At 35.9% G+C, this 16563-nt stretch overlaps 1 protein-coding gene across 24 annotated transcripts in view; it reads left to right on the forward strand.

Moving 5' to 3' along the window:
* The window catches only part of RALGPS1 (Ral GEF with PH domain and SH3 binding motif 1), a 146308-nt gene that overhangs the window by 122863 nt on the left and 6882 nt on the right, over positions 1-16563 (forward strand). For 14 of the 24 annotated variants that reach the window (XM_072025504.1, XM_072025505.1, XM_038165128.2 and 11 more), the window contains 4 exons: positions 741-833; positions 1008-1113; positions 2209-2300; positions 14733-14880. In XM_072025504.1, coding sequence (XP_071881605.1) covers positions 741-833; positions 1008-1113; positions 2209-2300; positions 14733-14858 — 417 coding nt within the window. In that variant the 3' untranslated portion in view covers positions 14859-14880. Of the gene's footprint in view, positions 1-740; positions 834-1007; positions 1114-2208; positions 2301-2890; positions 7283-14732; positions 14881-15573; positions 15634-16563 lie in introns of those variants that run through there. The other 10 variants (XR_011804046.1, XM_038165130.2, XM_038165133.2 and 7 more) reach the window with 7 other exon arrangements.

Below are 16563 nucleotides of genomic sequence, written 5' to 3' on the forward strand. Positions count from 1 at the left end.
ATTCACAGGTCTCCAATGGTTCTGGTCTTATGCACTTGATAATTTTTTGTTTTCCTTAGAGTTAAATGAAAGTTTGTATGTGGAACCCTACTGTTCAATACCGAAAGATTTGAAGCATTGCAGAAATGTCATCTCAATAAATGTTACTGATCAAATGAAGATGTCTAAGTTTTGTCCAGTAGAAGGCAGCATGCTACTTTGAGAGAACTTCTTTAAAGAACTTCTTTACTGAGAGGGTTGTTAGGCATTGGAATGGGCTGCCCAGGGAAGTGGTGGAGTCACCATCCCTGGAGGTCTTTAAAAGACGTTTAGATGTTGAACTTAGCGACATGGTTTAGTGGAGGACTTGTTAGTGTGAGGTCAGAGGTTGGACTCGATGATCTTGAGGTCTCTTCCAACCTAGACAATTACGTGATTCTGTGATTTGCTGTGAAGCAATCAGTCCTGATACTTTTAGGAGATACCCGAGTAAGATAAGGCAGGGGTGTTGTAATTAGATGATCTTTAAGGTCCCTTCCAATCCAAACCATTCTGTGATTTTATGAAGATGGATTGCATTCACAGCCAGAGACCTAAATTTAGGTATTTGGTTTGATTTACACCAGAAGACACTCTTTATCTAACTTTCCATTCCTGGCTTCTAAACTTACCTTTAGTAGCACTTGGACTTGCTATTAAATATATTTTTTAAATGTCTGAGATATGCTAAGGTTCTATTATTGTTTTCCTTTCTGATTCAGCTCTCTTCATGGACTAGATATTGGGTTATGCTTTCAGGATCAACTCTTCTGTACTTTGGAGCAAAATCTTTACGAGGCACTGAAAGAAAACATGTAAGCTTTAAATTTGTTCTAAAAGCAAAAATTGCATATTCATAAGCAGATCTGAAATGGTATTCGAAGAGTATTTGCTTTTCTAGGGTAAGCAATATGTCTGCACAACTTTTGCAATGAGAAATTAATCCCTAGTACAGACTCAGCTCTGACTTATTTGTCTGTCTCTTCCAGTATAAATCTACACCTGGTAAAAAGGTTTCCATTGTGGGCTGGATGGTTGCACTGCCTGATGACCCTGAACATCCTGATATTTTCCAGCTAAATAACCCTGATAAAGGTAGATATTGCAGGGTGGGCATTCTCTGCATTATATTCCTATGATGGGGAGTAATAGCTATTGCTGAGTTTGTAGATGACAATACTTACAGTGACACTCACTTAAAAGAATGACGAGAGATTTTCAGGGAAGGATACAAATGAAGTTGATCATACTTCTATAATACCCTGAGGTACTTCTGTGGTGTCTGCAGAGGTACTGCTGCACAGACAGTTACTGTAAGTTTTGCAAAAATTGCCAGACCGGTGTTAGATTTTGGTAAGTATTTGTACCTGCATACCCTAATCCCTGAGTTCTGAATAGCTTTCTTTAAATTCACCTATATCAAATCTTGACTTACAGAAAGGAAAGCTAAAATATTATGAAAGTTCTCCAAACATCAAACCATTTACCAAAAAAAAAAAAAAAAAAAAAAAAAGACAATTTTTAATAATTATTTTTGAAGGGCTGTAATTCTTCCACTTTGATCCAACTTTAAACAAAGTTCAGAAAGACTCTGGGATTATTTTGTACTTTTGAGTGGTTGCATTAAGATTTCTGAGGCTTCCTTCAGTTCTCATGTGGTCAGTTTCTGTACTGGACATGGATTCACATCTTTGATAAGTGCATCTCTTGGTTGTTGAATAAAATGCATAATGTGTTTGATAGCAAAAAATAAAAATAACAATTACAAAAAAACTAATCGTGGAGGAAATGTGCAGTAGGACACTGAAGGAAACTAAGTTTCCAAATATCAGAAACATTCTTATAAGTTTGGCAGTAACTGCAAAAGTCGTAATGAAAAGAAAGCCAGGAGTAAATTAGATCACCACACTGTTCTATCCAGACCTTTCTGTAGCTGTAATTTTGCCTCTCTCCCTACACACTCTCCTTAGCTTTGCAGAGCACTTATGTTCTCATGCTGCCTTCACCCAAGGATTGTTGGATAACATGCCTCACATGGGCTCTATTGTATGAGCACTGTGCTGTGTTAATTTTGTACTTCAAATGCTCATTAACAGTTTACTTAACAAATTCATTGTCTGCACAGGATTTAGAATTCACTGAAGCAGTATGTCTGCAAGTTTAGAGCCCTCTATTCTCTTATTTTTATAGGCAATGTTTACAAATTCCAGACTGGTTCAAGGTTTCATGCAATATTATGGCATAAGCATTTGGATGATGCATGCAAAAGCAACAAACCTCAGGTAAGGCTGTGAAACTATTTCTACCTACTTTTTCCTATTTTTCAGAAAATCCTTACTACCTCTTTTAAATGTGTGCACACAGTCCTCTGGGGACAGACATAACTCCTTATTTTGTACATTCTTCCAATTTTTCAATAGGAGGAATGAAAGCTTTTTAGAACTGTAGAATTTCCACACCAAATCAGGATTTGTCACGGTTTACCTGTAGGATAGGTGACCCTAACAGTGTTATATTAATAGGATGATGATGCATATAGGAGATATACACATACATACACACACGTATAGGATATATAACAAGATGCAGCTCAAGAATCCTTTTTACATGCACAGCCTCCCAACTCTCCACCCCCCCCCCCCCCCAATGACTTCTTAGGATACTTTGTCTGGATTTGGTCCACAAGTAGAAAAATCATTTGAGTCTTTATCTTTCCTTTCAGTTACAGGGTTAGCCCTCTTTTGGGCATTTGTGACTGATGATACTTTTTGCATTAGATAATAAATTATCAGTACACTGTATTTTGCTGCTTCCCAATGCTGTAATATGATCAGGAGCAATACACTGTTGAATAATTTACGTTTTCTTCCAGGTACCTGCTAATCTAATGTCATTTGAATAATTTGCTCTCTTACCTGCTGTGACTTCAAGTGCCAAACTGAAGAAACAGGTTATTGTTCTCTAAGGAGGAAGAGGAGAAAAGAATGGTTTCCCTGATGTGAGCCAGCCACAGCTGTTTCAGCACTTTCCTATGTAACTTGAAAGTGATTCTGAAACATCTTTTAAAAGCAGAAAATGAATGTTGTCCTTAGGACCAGACATAGTCTCATGCACTGAGTGAAAGAAAAGTTAGATGGACAGAAAATTAATCCTGACTCCTGCAGGATTCTAGAGCACTCAACTTTTTGTGGTCACAGACTGTCCCTGAACTGATGTTTGACCACAAACTGAGCATCACATCTTCTGCCTATCCTTTTTTAAACGGTTATTTTTATTGTTAAGCTGCTTTGTGTGACTGAAGAACATTTGGCCCATGTTGGGTTTCAATTCTTTCTAATGCACAGAATGATTGACAGTGTTAACTTGCTGCAGAGTGTCAATTAGAATAGAAAATTGTGGAACAACGTTTTTATAACCTAAGTGCACTGAGTTGCTTGGCAATGTGGCTGCCTCAGATTTTGTATCAAATCTCTGGACAATTCTGCTGTTCACATTTGAGCTATTTGGAAAAAAGGTATTTTGGCACAGGGCATTTTCTTTTCATTCCGTTATGACACTCAGAAATGCCATGACTATGTATTTAAGGTGTATGTTTTTAAATTTATGTTGTGTTAAAGGTCGTCTTTCATTCTCTTACTAGTGGTATGGCTGCTTACTTTTTTTTTTTTTTTTGAATCTGGATGCTGTTCATCGTAAATTCCTTGATATGTGGAAGGAAGTGATCAGGTCCTATGATTCATGTGACCCTGGCTCCTCAGAATGATTCCATATCATTATTTTCTGTTCTGTCTTTCTGTTGATGACCCAGCCCCATTCAATTCCTGTATATGATGCACCTTAATGGCATATAGTCATGGTACTGTTAAATCATGATGTCAATGAAAGCTAGGCAACACTGTCTGATAATGGAAAGGGTACAAAGAAACCTCCGTTCCAGTGTCCACACAAAAATAAATAAATAAATAAATACAGAGAGACTTATTTTTAACTGAGTCTTATTCTGTAAAGGAACTCTTCAAACCCTTCTTACTTCCATAGCTATATCCCTGCTGTGCCCTAGCACACCTGTGGTCAGAGTTGTTAGAATTTTATTCCCCTGATAAGTTCAGTGCTTTTTCAATTTGAAACTCTCTTGCTATAAGGCATCACTCCTTAATCACAGAAAGACGAAAATCTCTTTTTAATTTCCTAAGATTGCATGGCTCTAACAGCAGCAACAACAATCTGTACTGTTAAAGGTAGGTTGACTGTAATTTTTATGTTATTTTAATTGTCCATATTACAGTCCTGAGAATTAAGCCTAATTCATACCAGCTTTTCAAGAAAACCATTTCCTAACAACTCCTGCATTTAGGTCCTGGGACGTGAAAATTTATGTAAAGTTGACAGAGACTCTTCAATAGATCAAGAGTTTTGTGAAGAGTAGTATTGCAAAATATATTTATATTTTTTTTCACTTTGTATGTTAAATCAAGACAGCAATGAACCAAGAAAAACACAAGCAAAGTCAAGAGCATCCAGTGCTATTAGAGACAGTGTAAAAGCTTTTGAATGCTAAAAACCTGTCATCAGTAAATTAATTCAGACTGTTAGAATATATCATCTGAATTATTCTCCACCTGTGGACTTGTGTAATTAGTTACCAATGAGATTATTCATGAGAATACAGGTGTTACATGGACTGCCATCTTAATGAGTATGCTACCTATAGCCACGTGTATCATGTATTATTAGAATTCATAGGGTTTGAATGATGTCCAGTTTCTTCAGTATTTTAGGTTACACTTCCACCCTTAAAGCTAAAGATGGAGTCTTATTTCTCAGTACATACTACGTGCAGATACATGTATTGCCAAAATACTATCCACTATACAGTAGCTATGTTTTAGGTGGGCCAACAAATAAATACCTAGGAAGATAAGGTGTTACATACAGGAATTAAATCTGTCGTGGTTTAACCCAGCCAGCAGCTAAACACCACACAGCCATTCGCTCACCCTCCCCTCTCCCTCTCTGGGATGGGGGAGAGAAATGGGAAAGTAAAGACTGTGAGTTGAGATAAAGACAGTTTATTAAGACAGGAAAATAATAATAACAATAATAATAATAACAATAATGATGATAATAGTACTACTAATAATAATTTTGTACAAAACAAGTGATGCACAGTGCAATTGCTCACCACCCTAGCTCACCATGCCCAGCCTAACCCCGAGCAGTCCGGCCCTCCTCCCCCGGCTAGCCACCCCTATATATTGTTTAGCATGACATCAGATGGTATGGAATACCCCTTTGGCTAGTTTGGGTCAGCTGTTCTGGGTCTGTCCCCTCCCAGTTCTTGCTGCACCCCCAGCCTGCCCGTTGGCAGGACAGAGCAAGAAGCTGAAATGTCCTTGGCTTAGTGTAAGCACTGCTCTGCAACAATTAAAACATCGGTGTGTTATCAGCACTCTTCTCATCCTAAACCAAAACATAGCATTCTACCAACTACTAGGAAGAAAATTAACTGTTCTAACTGAAAACAGGACAAATCTTAACTGCAAGCATCAAGAATGGTGATCAGTGATGGCACACTAACCAAAGAACAACCGTGCATGTAAAGAAGTGATTTTGGGGTGGGTGGTTGTGTGTGGTTTTGTTTGTGTGTGTGGTGTTTTGTTTTGTTGTTGTTGTTTTTTACTTCATTAGTAGCCCTTTCCCCTTAAAAGGGAATAAACTGGTCTGTCTTAAATGTAAGCTAAATTTAAAATGGAATGCTCATTGGCATAATGTGCATATATATTAGAACACCAATAGCATATTTTCCAGCATATTGTAATTGATATAAACTAATGGATGTCATGACAAATTTCAGTTATGTCTAACAAGCTTCACGTGGAAAGAAGAATGATATGGCTGTACACACTCAGAACTTAATAGCTTTTAGAATTTAAGGGTATTTAAAGCATATTTGTTACTGTATTTGCAAGGGGCATATTTTTATTTTCTTCAAAGATACACTTTTACTCAAAATTATGAAATAATGAGCCATAGAGCTTGTTGGAGTAGTTACAAAAGGGTCTATTTTCACTTATTTTAAAAAAGATTTCCAACTAAAAAGGAAACATCTTTACCAGAAAAGATCCAAAATAATGTAGCATGAATGAATTAAAACATTTATGAATGATTCTTACATCTAGTCATTTGTCACTGGAATATGTATTTGCAGAGAAATAAAACTTTTCAAATAATCCTACTGAGAACCTTGGAATTTGGAAATGTGTCAGAAGAACTTGAAATCATTCACATTATTATAAAAATATAAATATATATGTATATATAAGGTAGATGAAAGTAGCAGATAATAGACTTACACAATAGTCAGGTAAAGTCTTTTCAGTATAGCAAAATTGTGAAATTACTGTACAATATAAAAAAAGATTCAGAATGATGGAGCAGTTTAAGAATATTATTAAAAATAGCTTGAACCAATTTTAAATTAATTTATAAATATTAAACAGTTTGTGGCTACTTGTTTGGGATTTTTTGCTGTCATCTGACAGCATTTGCTGTCCTCAGGTACTTTTAATGTGAATTGAAAGCTGCTATTGACATACAACACATTGCAAACAGGTACTGGTTAATACACCATTTTCAAAAAAAAAAAAGTCATAAACCATGCAAGTTTCATCTATCAAAGGGAATAACTGCAATAGTTGTGTAGGAGCAAACATTACCTTAGAATGACTCCAGAATTGTGAAGGTATACAATGTATTCAGGCAATATTAACTACTTAATCTACGATTTTAATGTTACTCAGTGCCAAAATGCATGTTTTTCCAAATAGCACTACAATGAGGCAAAGATAGTCCTTTTCAAATTGCAATTTACTTGTCATATTATAATCTAAACCAATTTCAACACTGGTTTGTTTTGTGTGAAAACTGTTGCACTATTTTTGGCCGTATTTTTCAGCAGTCCACTGCATGCCATTTGTGTAAGGATTCTTTCTCTAATTCTTGTGAAGTGTCTCACCTGTAATAACCACTAAACCCTAGCATTGGAATCTAGGTTTTTCGCAAAGTATTTTGTTACCTCAGTCTTGTATCAATTTGCTGTATTTTTCAGCTTGTTACATTGATAATGATTGTTTCATTAATTAAATACTTCAAGGTTAAAAAAAAAAAAAAAGTTTGTTTACTTTGACAGCAATTACATTTGGTTGTAAGTTTAAAAATGTGTGAAGTGTGTATGCTGTTAACAATAAAATATTTTAAAAAGGAATAGTAGAGGTACAGAATGAATTTTTCAGCTCAAACACAGCCAACGTTTTATTTGTGAATGAATGGTAATACAATCGAACAGATTTTATAGTGCCCACCATGCAGCCATTTGATAGCTTAAATACAACAGAATCATAGTTTCTAACAGAAAATTGAAAATTCCTCCAGATTTTCAGTTCTGGGTTTGGAAAGTCCAAAGTAGAGACATTTATCGTAGTGTTTTCCAAATGAAAGTATTTAATCACAGCCAAACACGCATATTGACTTGGACAGCAAAGTAGATTTATTTGCACTTATCATTAAACACTATTTAGACACCTGGGTTCCCATTTCCTGTCTGCTGAAATCAATAGGACGTTATATTTCATCCAGTAATAAAACTATCTGCCCTACATTACACAGTATATCAGTTTTGACATTTGTAATAATACCTTCTGGTTTGAGATCTGAAATATTCTTTCTTATTTCAGTGATGAAATCAGGGTTCACTCAGAACCTTGAAACACTGAGCACTGATAGGGAAATCATAATAATCAAGTATTCAGTAGAAAATTCTCTTGGAGAAGACCAACATGGAAGTGTTGGCTAGGGTCTGTCCTTTTCTGATAATTTTTTGTGTTATAAGCACCATTGGAAGCAGGCTTCATATTGTGACTGGTAAGTAGGGTGTTTTAGCTGTAGAATAGTAATTTTATAAGAAATTACCTGAGAGATGAGACATTACCTAATGTGAATGTAAGAGCAAAGCAAGATAGCAAAATAAATAAATAAATAATAGCTGCTTTCAGGGCTGAAAATGAAAGCACATATTCTTTTCCTGAAATTGACTCATTTTCCTGTTTTCCCCCAGAAACAGGAAGACTTGTTCAAGACTTTAGTACTTTGTAGTCTTGGAAATCACTTGGATCTGTACAGTTTTCCTCCAGGGCTATATCCAATGTTTGATTATAAATATTTTATAAATTAAGCATCAGTGAATCTCTTACATCTACCAAATGGTTCTTTTCACTGATAGCATTAATAGAAATGGAAGAAGGAAATTTGAATTCTTTTCCCAGTGGGCAAAAGGATAGAAATTACACTAAAAAAAACACATTAGGAAGGAAGAACAATTATACTCATTATACTCCAGAATGTCATTGTATTATACAGAGGCAAATTTCATGGAGAGAGAGAACTACTTTCTACATTGCAGTATTTCACTGTAATGCAACATGTTTCTGTCATAGTACACCTAAGGATGAGTACTGAAGAGCTCATTAAATGTTTGTTATGTCCAAGCTTCTTGTTTTGTAGTCTGAGACGAAAAAAGAAAAAAGTTGATTGTTCCTACTTCAGATGTCAGGCATCAGCGGGTGGTATGCAAGTGAGGTATTGAGGTCACTGGTAAATTATGTTCATTTTTTTTTTTCTGAACTCATAAAGATTGTTGTGGTATTTCTATAGTTGTGATCTATTAATAGCAACATTTATTTATCACATCCTGAAAATACGCCAGACCTTTCCTTAGGGTGCAAAGAGAAAAGAAAGTTAGTCAAAGTTTGTGTCTCTGTAGACCTCAGATGTGAAAGCAAGTCAGATAAGCATATTGGAAAGGATGAAAACTCCCATTTTATGTCAGCTCAGCACAGTTGTTCATGAGGAAAGTGCAGATAGTAATGAATTGGAGGAAGTAGCCTTTATACTTCTGGACTTTGTAGACTTGCTCTTACTGCCAGAAATCAGCTTTTCAGCTTTAAGGAAGAGTAGATCTAGTTCCAAGTGATTATTTGGTTTATGTGATCCATGGTTTGGGTTTGAAAGTGTGCAGTAGCTGGAAAATCAGAAAACAAATTCATTCATTCTGGCATCTGTACAGAGAAAAGTCTATGCAATTTTGCAGAATAAAAAAGTAGACAAACAGATAATTGATTTTACATGATTTTTTAATTGATACCACTACCTTAATAAAGTAAATATAACTTTTGAATATATGAGAACACTTTAGACCTCTAGAAACGCTGGCAATTATTTGTAGCCAAATGGTTAACATTTCCTGAAGTAATACAAAATATTGATGTGAACTTGTTTGACACAAAAGTATAAAATGGATGTATGCCTTGTCTGTTAGAGGGTGATGTCATGGTCTTTCACAGGGCACAGAAGACTGAAAGTAGAAAGCAAGGGAAGAGGCAGCTTGCTATATAGAAATGAATGGCTGAAGATTCAAAAAGATTTTTTTTTCTTTTAGGTTGCAAAGTGTCCTTTGCTGCTTTCAAGTACTGCAATAAATTTAAGCCTAACCACTCCTGTCTGCATTGTTTAGTAGTGCAATTGTGCAATTACTTTATTTCAACAAATATGTATCATTTGGAGAATGGGAGGGAATACAGTTTTATTTCATAGACCATGTGACGATAAGACCTAGCATTTCCTGAGCAGTGAATGTGCTGATTTACCGTTAGGGGAAGCATCTGTGGCTATGCAGTTTGTTAGACATCTTGGAGTTCAAGCTGCCTTTGTCTTGCTGCCTACTCTGTGCTTTGAGGAGGCAAAGAAAGAGGGAAAATCATTTAATGTCATAGCTAGCCAATGTCTGAACCAGCCCTTAATTTATTGCTATTCCATGGCAAGGGCACATTGGCTTCAATCAATTGTCTCACTTTGGAGAAGGACAACAGGATGCTGTGACGTTGTAAAAGGTAGGAAGCAAAAAAAGGCTAGATGCTAAGGTGGAGTATGTATGACGCAGGGGAAACTCAGATGGTGGCTGATTAAGGCTCTCAGTTAAGCCTTAAGATCATTGTATAAAACTAGAAGCATTCTGATGGTGATTGAAACCAGCATGTTTATCTTGCATTTTTTTCACAGTTTGTAAGGTTGCTAAGATTCTGTCTCTGTGGTGAATTGGTTTAGGACAAATGTCTTCACTCTAATCCCTTAGCACTATGATGTACAGGCAGTCTAGATTAAGTTGTTTGCTAACTTTTTTTTTCTTTGCTAATTCTGTGTGTGAAATTTTGCTTCAGTATTTAGAGAAGATTGGGTCTGGGCTTCTGTGATTTTATTCTATTAAATGCTTGTGGGTTTTATTCATGTTACTACTGCTGTTACTTAATTTTCTAATGGTGACTGGTTCCTTAGATAGTTTTGTTTCTGTTTAGTCTTTACAACATATAGAGGCTGGCGTTTGTACTTTTTTTTCTTTTTAAACTCATTTTGTTTCCTTATAGATCTGATAGTCATAAAAAATCATTTGCTTGTCTCTATTTCTATTACCATGCCATTCAATGAGTGAGATGCTGCATAGATTTAGCTTTATAATTGAACGAGGATTTTTTTTTACCCAAGATTCTGGTGCCAAAGTAAGGCAAAAGTGGCAGTGCAATTCTTCACTTACGAAGTGTAGGGAACCTGTTATGTTTTCAGCTGGTGGTAACTATATGTGGAGTATCACTGAAATCCTGTTCTGGTTCTTTTCTTTATTCAAAGGAGAAAAAGAAAAATCCTGCAGATGTTGTTTGAATACGGACATAACAGTGTCTGAGTGAAAAGCAAGCTTAGTGTAGTCTGATAGCCTGTCTTCATTAATGACTGGTCTCAGCTGCCTTCTAAGAAGCACCAAGAAATCCCATACCTGCCATTAGGGGCTATTCAGATTGTAAGATAATTCTTTCCTGTCTTGTTATTTGGTAGGTACCCAACTGAAGTGTTGCAGTAAATTGAAGAGAATTTTTTGGTTGTTTGTCTTTTTTACATAAATTATTAATGCAAGTCTAATTCTTAATCTCAAAGGTATTTTGTGATCAAGAGTTCTGTAAGATTTTGTAATGGCCTCAGGAGTTGTAGGTAATGTATAGCAGTGTTCCAAGGTGGTTCAGATGTTGTATCAAAAAGCTATAGGGCAAAACTAAACCAGAAACAGGAAGGCAAGGCCAGAAAAGAGACAAGAATGTACTATGTAAGCAAAATATTTGTGTGTATGTGCATATTTTCTGGTCAGGTTTCTTTGCTATTCGTTTTAGCACACATACAGCCATTCGTATTTTAAAGTATGAGGAAATTATTGACACTGAGAAACAAGAATGTGGTCTGTTGCAAGCTTATACTGCACAGGTTACAATTCCAATATACATATACTGTGTCCTCACGCACTATAGGTTAGGGTTACTTTGCCATGTCTTGTATACTTGTGGTTTGTAGCAGGGCTTTAAACTGGTTGCATTTTTTTTTTTTTTAAAGTCTCTAGCATGCTAAAGTCTCTAGGCCTGCTAAAGCAAAATTATATTTTATTCTGTGTATATTCTTTGAAAGGGAGAGGTGATGGGGGCACACAGACAGTGAACACAATTTATATGCAGTCTATGCCCAACTGCCAACATGTGCATGTGCTGTGAGGACATACGGGTCTGTCAGCCATGAGGAGATTGCCATGTGATGATAAAAACAATAAAAATCTGAATTTGCTGAATTTTGAACTGAGAAAAGGGAAAATGAGAGAATAAAGGGCCTGACGGTTTGTTTTTGTTGATGATATTTTTAGTTTTCTCCTACCTTTATTTTGTAAATCTCATTTATAAGCTAATTTCATTCCTATCCTTTAAGATAAATGGGCCGGTGATTCCTTTTTGTCTTTACATGAAAGTATCTCTGGTCCTTTAGTCTCCCTTGTTACCTGTCTCTGAACTTCATTGTTTATCTCTTACCTTTATTAAGTAGAATAAACAGAAGTGTTCAGTGAATTTTCTTTTTCCTTAGAAACACCCGAAACTTGTCAGTGTATTTCAGGATGTTTTTAACATGTTCAAACATTCCTCTCTCTCTAGTTAATTAACAGTTAATGTAGCCACCAAGGGAAGCTGTGCCAGGGAAGGACACATCAGTGCCAGTCCAGTTCACAAGGGGATGGTTCCTTCTGCCATTTACACAAAGCCACAACTGATCAGATAGAGACACCTCTCTTGCTGATCCCCACTCTTCTGTCACTTTAGTAATGTACTGTCACCAGGATAGGGGCCAGGAGAAGAGACCCTCTAGAATGGAGATTTTACTGAAGAAACTAGAAGACAAAGGTATATATAGGAGCGTGGAGTCACTTCTGTTTATGACGTGACCCCTGGAAAGGAGAAAAGGATTCTAGGTGCAAGCACAAGCCTGGAAAAATCCATGGTAACTTGGGCAAATTCATGCAGCACTGTTTTAGTACATTTTTATGAAAGTAAATGGGATGTCTTAAAGGCAAAAGACATTTTTTTCATATCGTTTTGTTTTCTAAGTAGCAAAAAAGCTGCAGATATCTAATTAAAATGAGCTTAGTGCAGATTTTCCTAGTTCTCATGCTAAAGTCAAGAGACCTGTTGAGATGTTAAGATTTCCAGTCAGGTGGCTACAGTGTTTGCCTGACCATTCTACAGAAGTGACTGTGTGCACACTGCAGCCCTTGGTGATCAAGTGCTTCACAACCTGAATTTACTCTAGAAGGAGAAAAATAAATAAATAAATAAAAGACTATAGTGCTTTTAGGGTGGAGCCCTTCCTTACATTAATCTACTAAAGTTTATAATTAATATTACAGACAGCTGTAGTTTGAGTCACTCTAAACCTAAAAAAAGAGAAAGGGGGAGAGGGGTGGGAAAGGACCCTAAAATAACCCTTACGTAAAACTCTTACCTGAAAATTCAGTGACAGGAAAAAAAGATGGAAGGCAGGAAGGAAGGAAAAGAAAGTATTTCTTGGTCTGATTTGGAAAGTGTCTTTTTTGTATATGAGAAATTCACAGATTATGATGGTTTATCAGTAACATGTTTCTGAGCAGCAGGATAACTATATAACTTGATAACTATACAAGACCACTCCTATTCTAGTTTATATATCTGGTGTTTGTACAGGCTCTGGGAGCAGAAAGACAGCCTGCTAAGTATTGAGTAATGTGTACTGCAGCTACTCTACTATCTTCTCACTCAAAAACATTAAATAGGCAAGTCACATACTACTTTCATAACAATACCTGTAAGTATAGCAATAGCATTAAAATAATAATAATAATAAATATTACTCCCCCTTCCATCCAGATGACTTCTTTTGAAGTGATTAGTAACTGCAAATTCAGGGACTCCTTTTGGAAATATCTCCCATAACAACTCAATAAATAAGATTAATTATCTGTTTTAGAACTCAGGGAACTTTAACAACATACAAGTTTGAAAATGTTGGCCTAGATAGAAGCTCATCTGACAAAGTGTGTTGTTGAAGGGCATTGAAATTTCTAATATTGAACTGAACTCATTCAGTGTGTGGCAAAGGGAAATGAACATTAATTGTGTAATAATCAAACTTACTGATGGAGGTCTGGGGCTACCTTAGATCTTGTTGATGCTATCTTGTTTTACTTGAAAAAAAAATGTGTATGAAGATATATTACTTGTTAATATTAGTGGTTCATGGAGACTAGTTATCAACTGCGCACAACCACATGACACAACCAGCCTCAGTTCAAGAAGGAGCAGCAGTGGACATTTATTTCTGTTTGTTTTACTCTTAGATAGTGAAAGAAACAAAGAAATTCTCGAGCAGGTGAAAATTGCATAATTCTCCTGTTGATTTTTATATTTATTTTTTTTTTGGTGCTGGTGCATGAGGGTAGAGAAACAAATATGTGTAAATAGTATAATTCAACTGAAATCAAGCCTCTTCTGCGATTTCAGTTTTTCCCACTGTAAAAATGCTTGTATTTCCATGGAAATAAAATTTACTTAAAATGGAAATCGCAAGCACCACATTCCTATTAAGAGAAAGATTTTTTTCTCTCTCTCTAAATAGATAACAAAGAAAGCTAATGCACTTTGCCCCGAAAGAATATTTTTTTTTTCATGTTTCCCCATCCAGAGGACTCCTCCCACTGAAGAAAACATTTATGTTAGCTACTAGCATAGCTCCAACAGCCAATCAAGTGTTGACTGAAGTTATATCCACCTACAATTTCAGACAGTCATGATACATTAAAATATGGTATGATTAAATACTGAGCTTTATTTTTTGGTCTAACAACTGGGCATATAATTGTTGTGCTTGATTTTTATGTCATTATAAAGTGCAAAAGACCATTCTTAACTAAGTTTACATGAAAGTTTTCTGAAAAATACAATGGATTATTTAAGATTGATCATTGAAACACACTACGTTACATTTAATCTAATGGAAAATATCCTGATCTAGATAAGAAGATCTACAAGAACAGATACGCAGGCACCATTATAGAGGAAAATGGTCATCTATCATTTTCCCAGTTAATACAACTGTTTGAGAGCCTGAGGTAGTATAAGCATCACCTGTCATTCAATTAAAGCAAAGTTGTTAATCTGAAAAAAAAAAAAAGAAAAAAAAAGAAAAGAAAGAAAAAAAAAAAACAGCAGAACAGAAAGCAAACTGATCTTCAGTACAGGAAGCTAACCAAGTCACGCGATTTCCCACAGATGGCCAGAAGTACTAGCGTAATTGCAGAGGAAGCAGATGTTGGGGGGACAAGCGGGTTTGCAAGGTCTCTCATTTCAATGCGCAAATCAGGCTGGGCTGAAGTACTGGAAAGCATGAAGTGCTAGACAAGGAGGCTAGAAACTGTGAGTAAGTACATTATCATTTGATTCCTCATATGTTCAGGAGGGCATAATTTTGCACATTCTGGTGAAGTGCCAAGACTGCACCTAACGACCATTGATTCCATTACAAATTATTTTCTCCTTATGTAACAAATGAAAAATATTGAGGTTTTGTCTAACTATTCCATGCAAAATGGGTTACAGTGTTTTAGAAAGCTCATCTAAAGCAGCTATACAAGCAAGGCTCTTACTGTTTTGATGGAAGAAGTTGTTTTTACTTTGTTGATACATCTTGCTGTAAAACATCATCTTCTGGTTTCTGCTCTGTAACGCAAGTAGTATTAATCTAAACAGGCAGAGATGGTCTATACTTGCTAATGTACTTTAAAATTTCTCTTTTAGACAGGAGGGATATTTTTCATTTTCAGAGCACACAAATTATTTTTTTCAGTAACTAAAACAGACTGTAGTGATATCAGACAGTAAAATAGTGGTCGTTTTCTTGACATCAGAATGTCATCTGATATGAAGTGAGGCTTTGCCAACATATGCTCATTAAAAAAAAAGGGGGGGGGGGGGGGACGACACAATACCAAGCACAACAATAAGTATCTCTTAAGAAGCCTGCATGTAGAGTCTTTTTTCAGAATGACAGTGGCTACTCTTGTTCAAATATATTTGCTCTGACAACAGCTGAGAAGAATGTTTTTTTTTCTAGCTGGGACAGTATCATTAAAGAGAAACTACGTTTTTAGCCACCTTGTTCAGTGGACACCAGGTAATGGTTTTAGCCTGTGGATTCCAACAGAACTGGCACACACTTGAACACAAAATCATATTTCATATTTAGGAATTGATGCCATGTCTTTCTCAGAAAATTGTACCAACTAGTCTTCCTGAGAACAGGTCAAAATTAGACCAATATGATCAGGGTCAGGCGTCACTAGAAGTTTCCAGAAGCTAAACAAGTCTTTGACGGGAAAACAGTATGTTATTTAAATAAATTTTATATATATTTGTATGTGTCTCTATAGCTATTATAGACAACATATAAGAAAAGGGGCTTACTTGTTTCTTTATGTTCCCTATATATATAGTTTTATTCACAGTCACTGTTCATGCCCTAGGTCTGTTTTCAAATACAAGTGCTATTTTACTTTTTTTTTTTTTTTTTTTTTTTTTACAAATCAAGTGGATGATAATACTTCTGGCATGCTAAAACTACTAATTTGAGGTAGCAGACCAGCTGCTTCTGTTCCTCATAGGCCCGTTGTTTGTCTAAAAGTACACTACAGGGATGAATTTTAGTTTGCACTAATTTGGTAATATATGCATACAACATTTGTGAAAAGAAACTGTATTAAGTTTGTTTGCACATAGTTAAGAACAGACAAGATTGCTGTGCTTAGATGTGAGGTACAAGGTAACGTGTAAGTGAACTTCCTGCTTAGTGTAATGTGCATGTAAAACTAAAATGGCGACTTCTGTGCCGGGGGGGGGAGGGCGGAGAGGATGTGCAGGAATTGCTCTTTTACATTGGCTAGAAAGGAAGCACAGGTAAACAAGTGCTTGCCCATAGTGGATTTTAACACTGGGGCTCTGTTGCAGGAAGAGACTATTAATATGTCTTCAATTTAAAAACAATGCCTTTTCCATGTAAATTTCCCAAGCCTGATTTAACAGGAAATTTTTAAGGCATAGACCCGCC

The sequence above is a fragment of the Anas platyrhynchos genome, chromosome 18, assembly GCF_047663525.1.
Source record: "Anas platyrhynchos isolate ZD024472 breed Pekin duck chromosome 18, IASCAAS_PekinDuck_T2T, whole genome shotgun sequence".
Taxonomy (NCBI): Eukaryota; Metazoa; Chordata; class Aves; order Anseriformes; family Anatidae; genus Anas; species Anas platyrhynchos.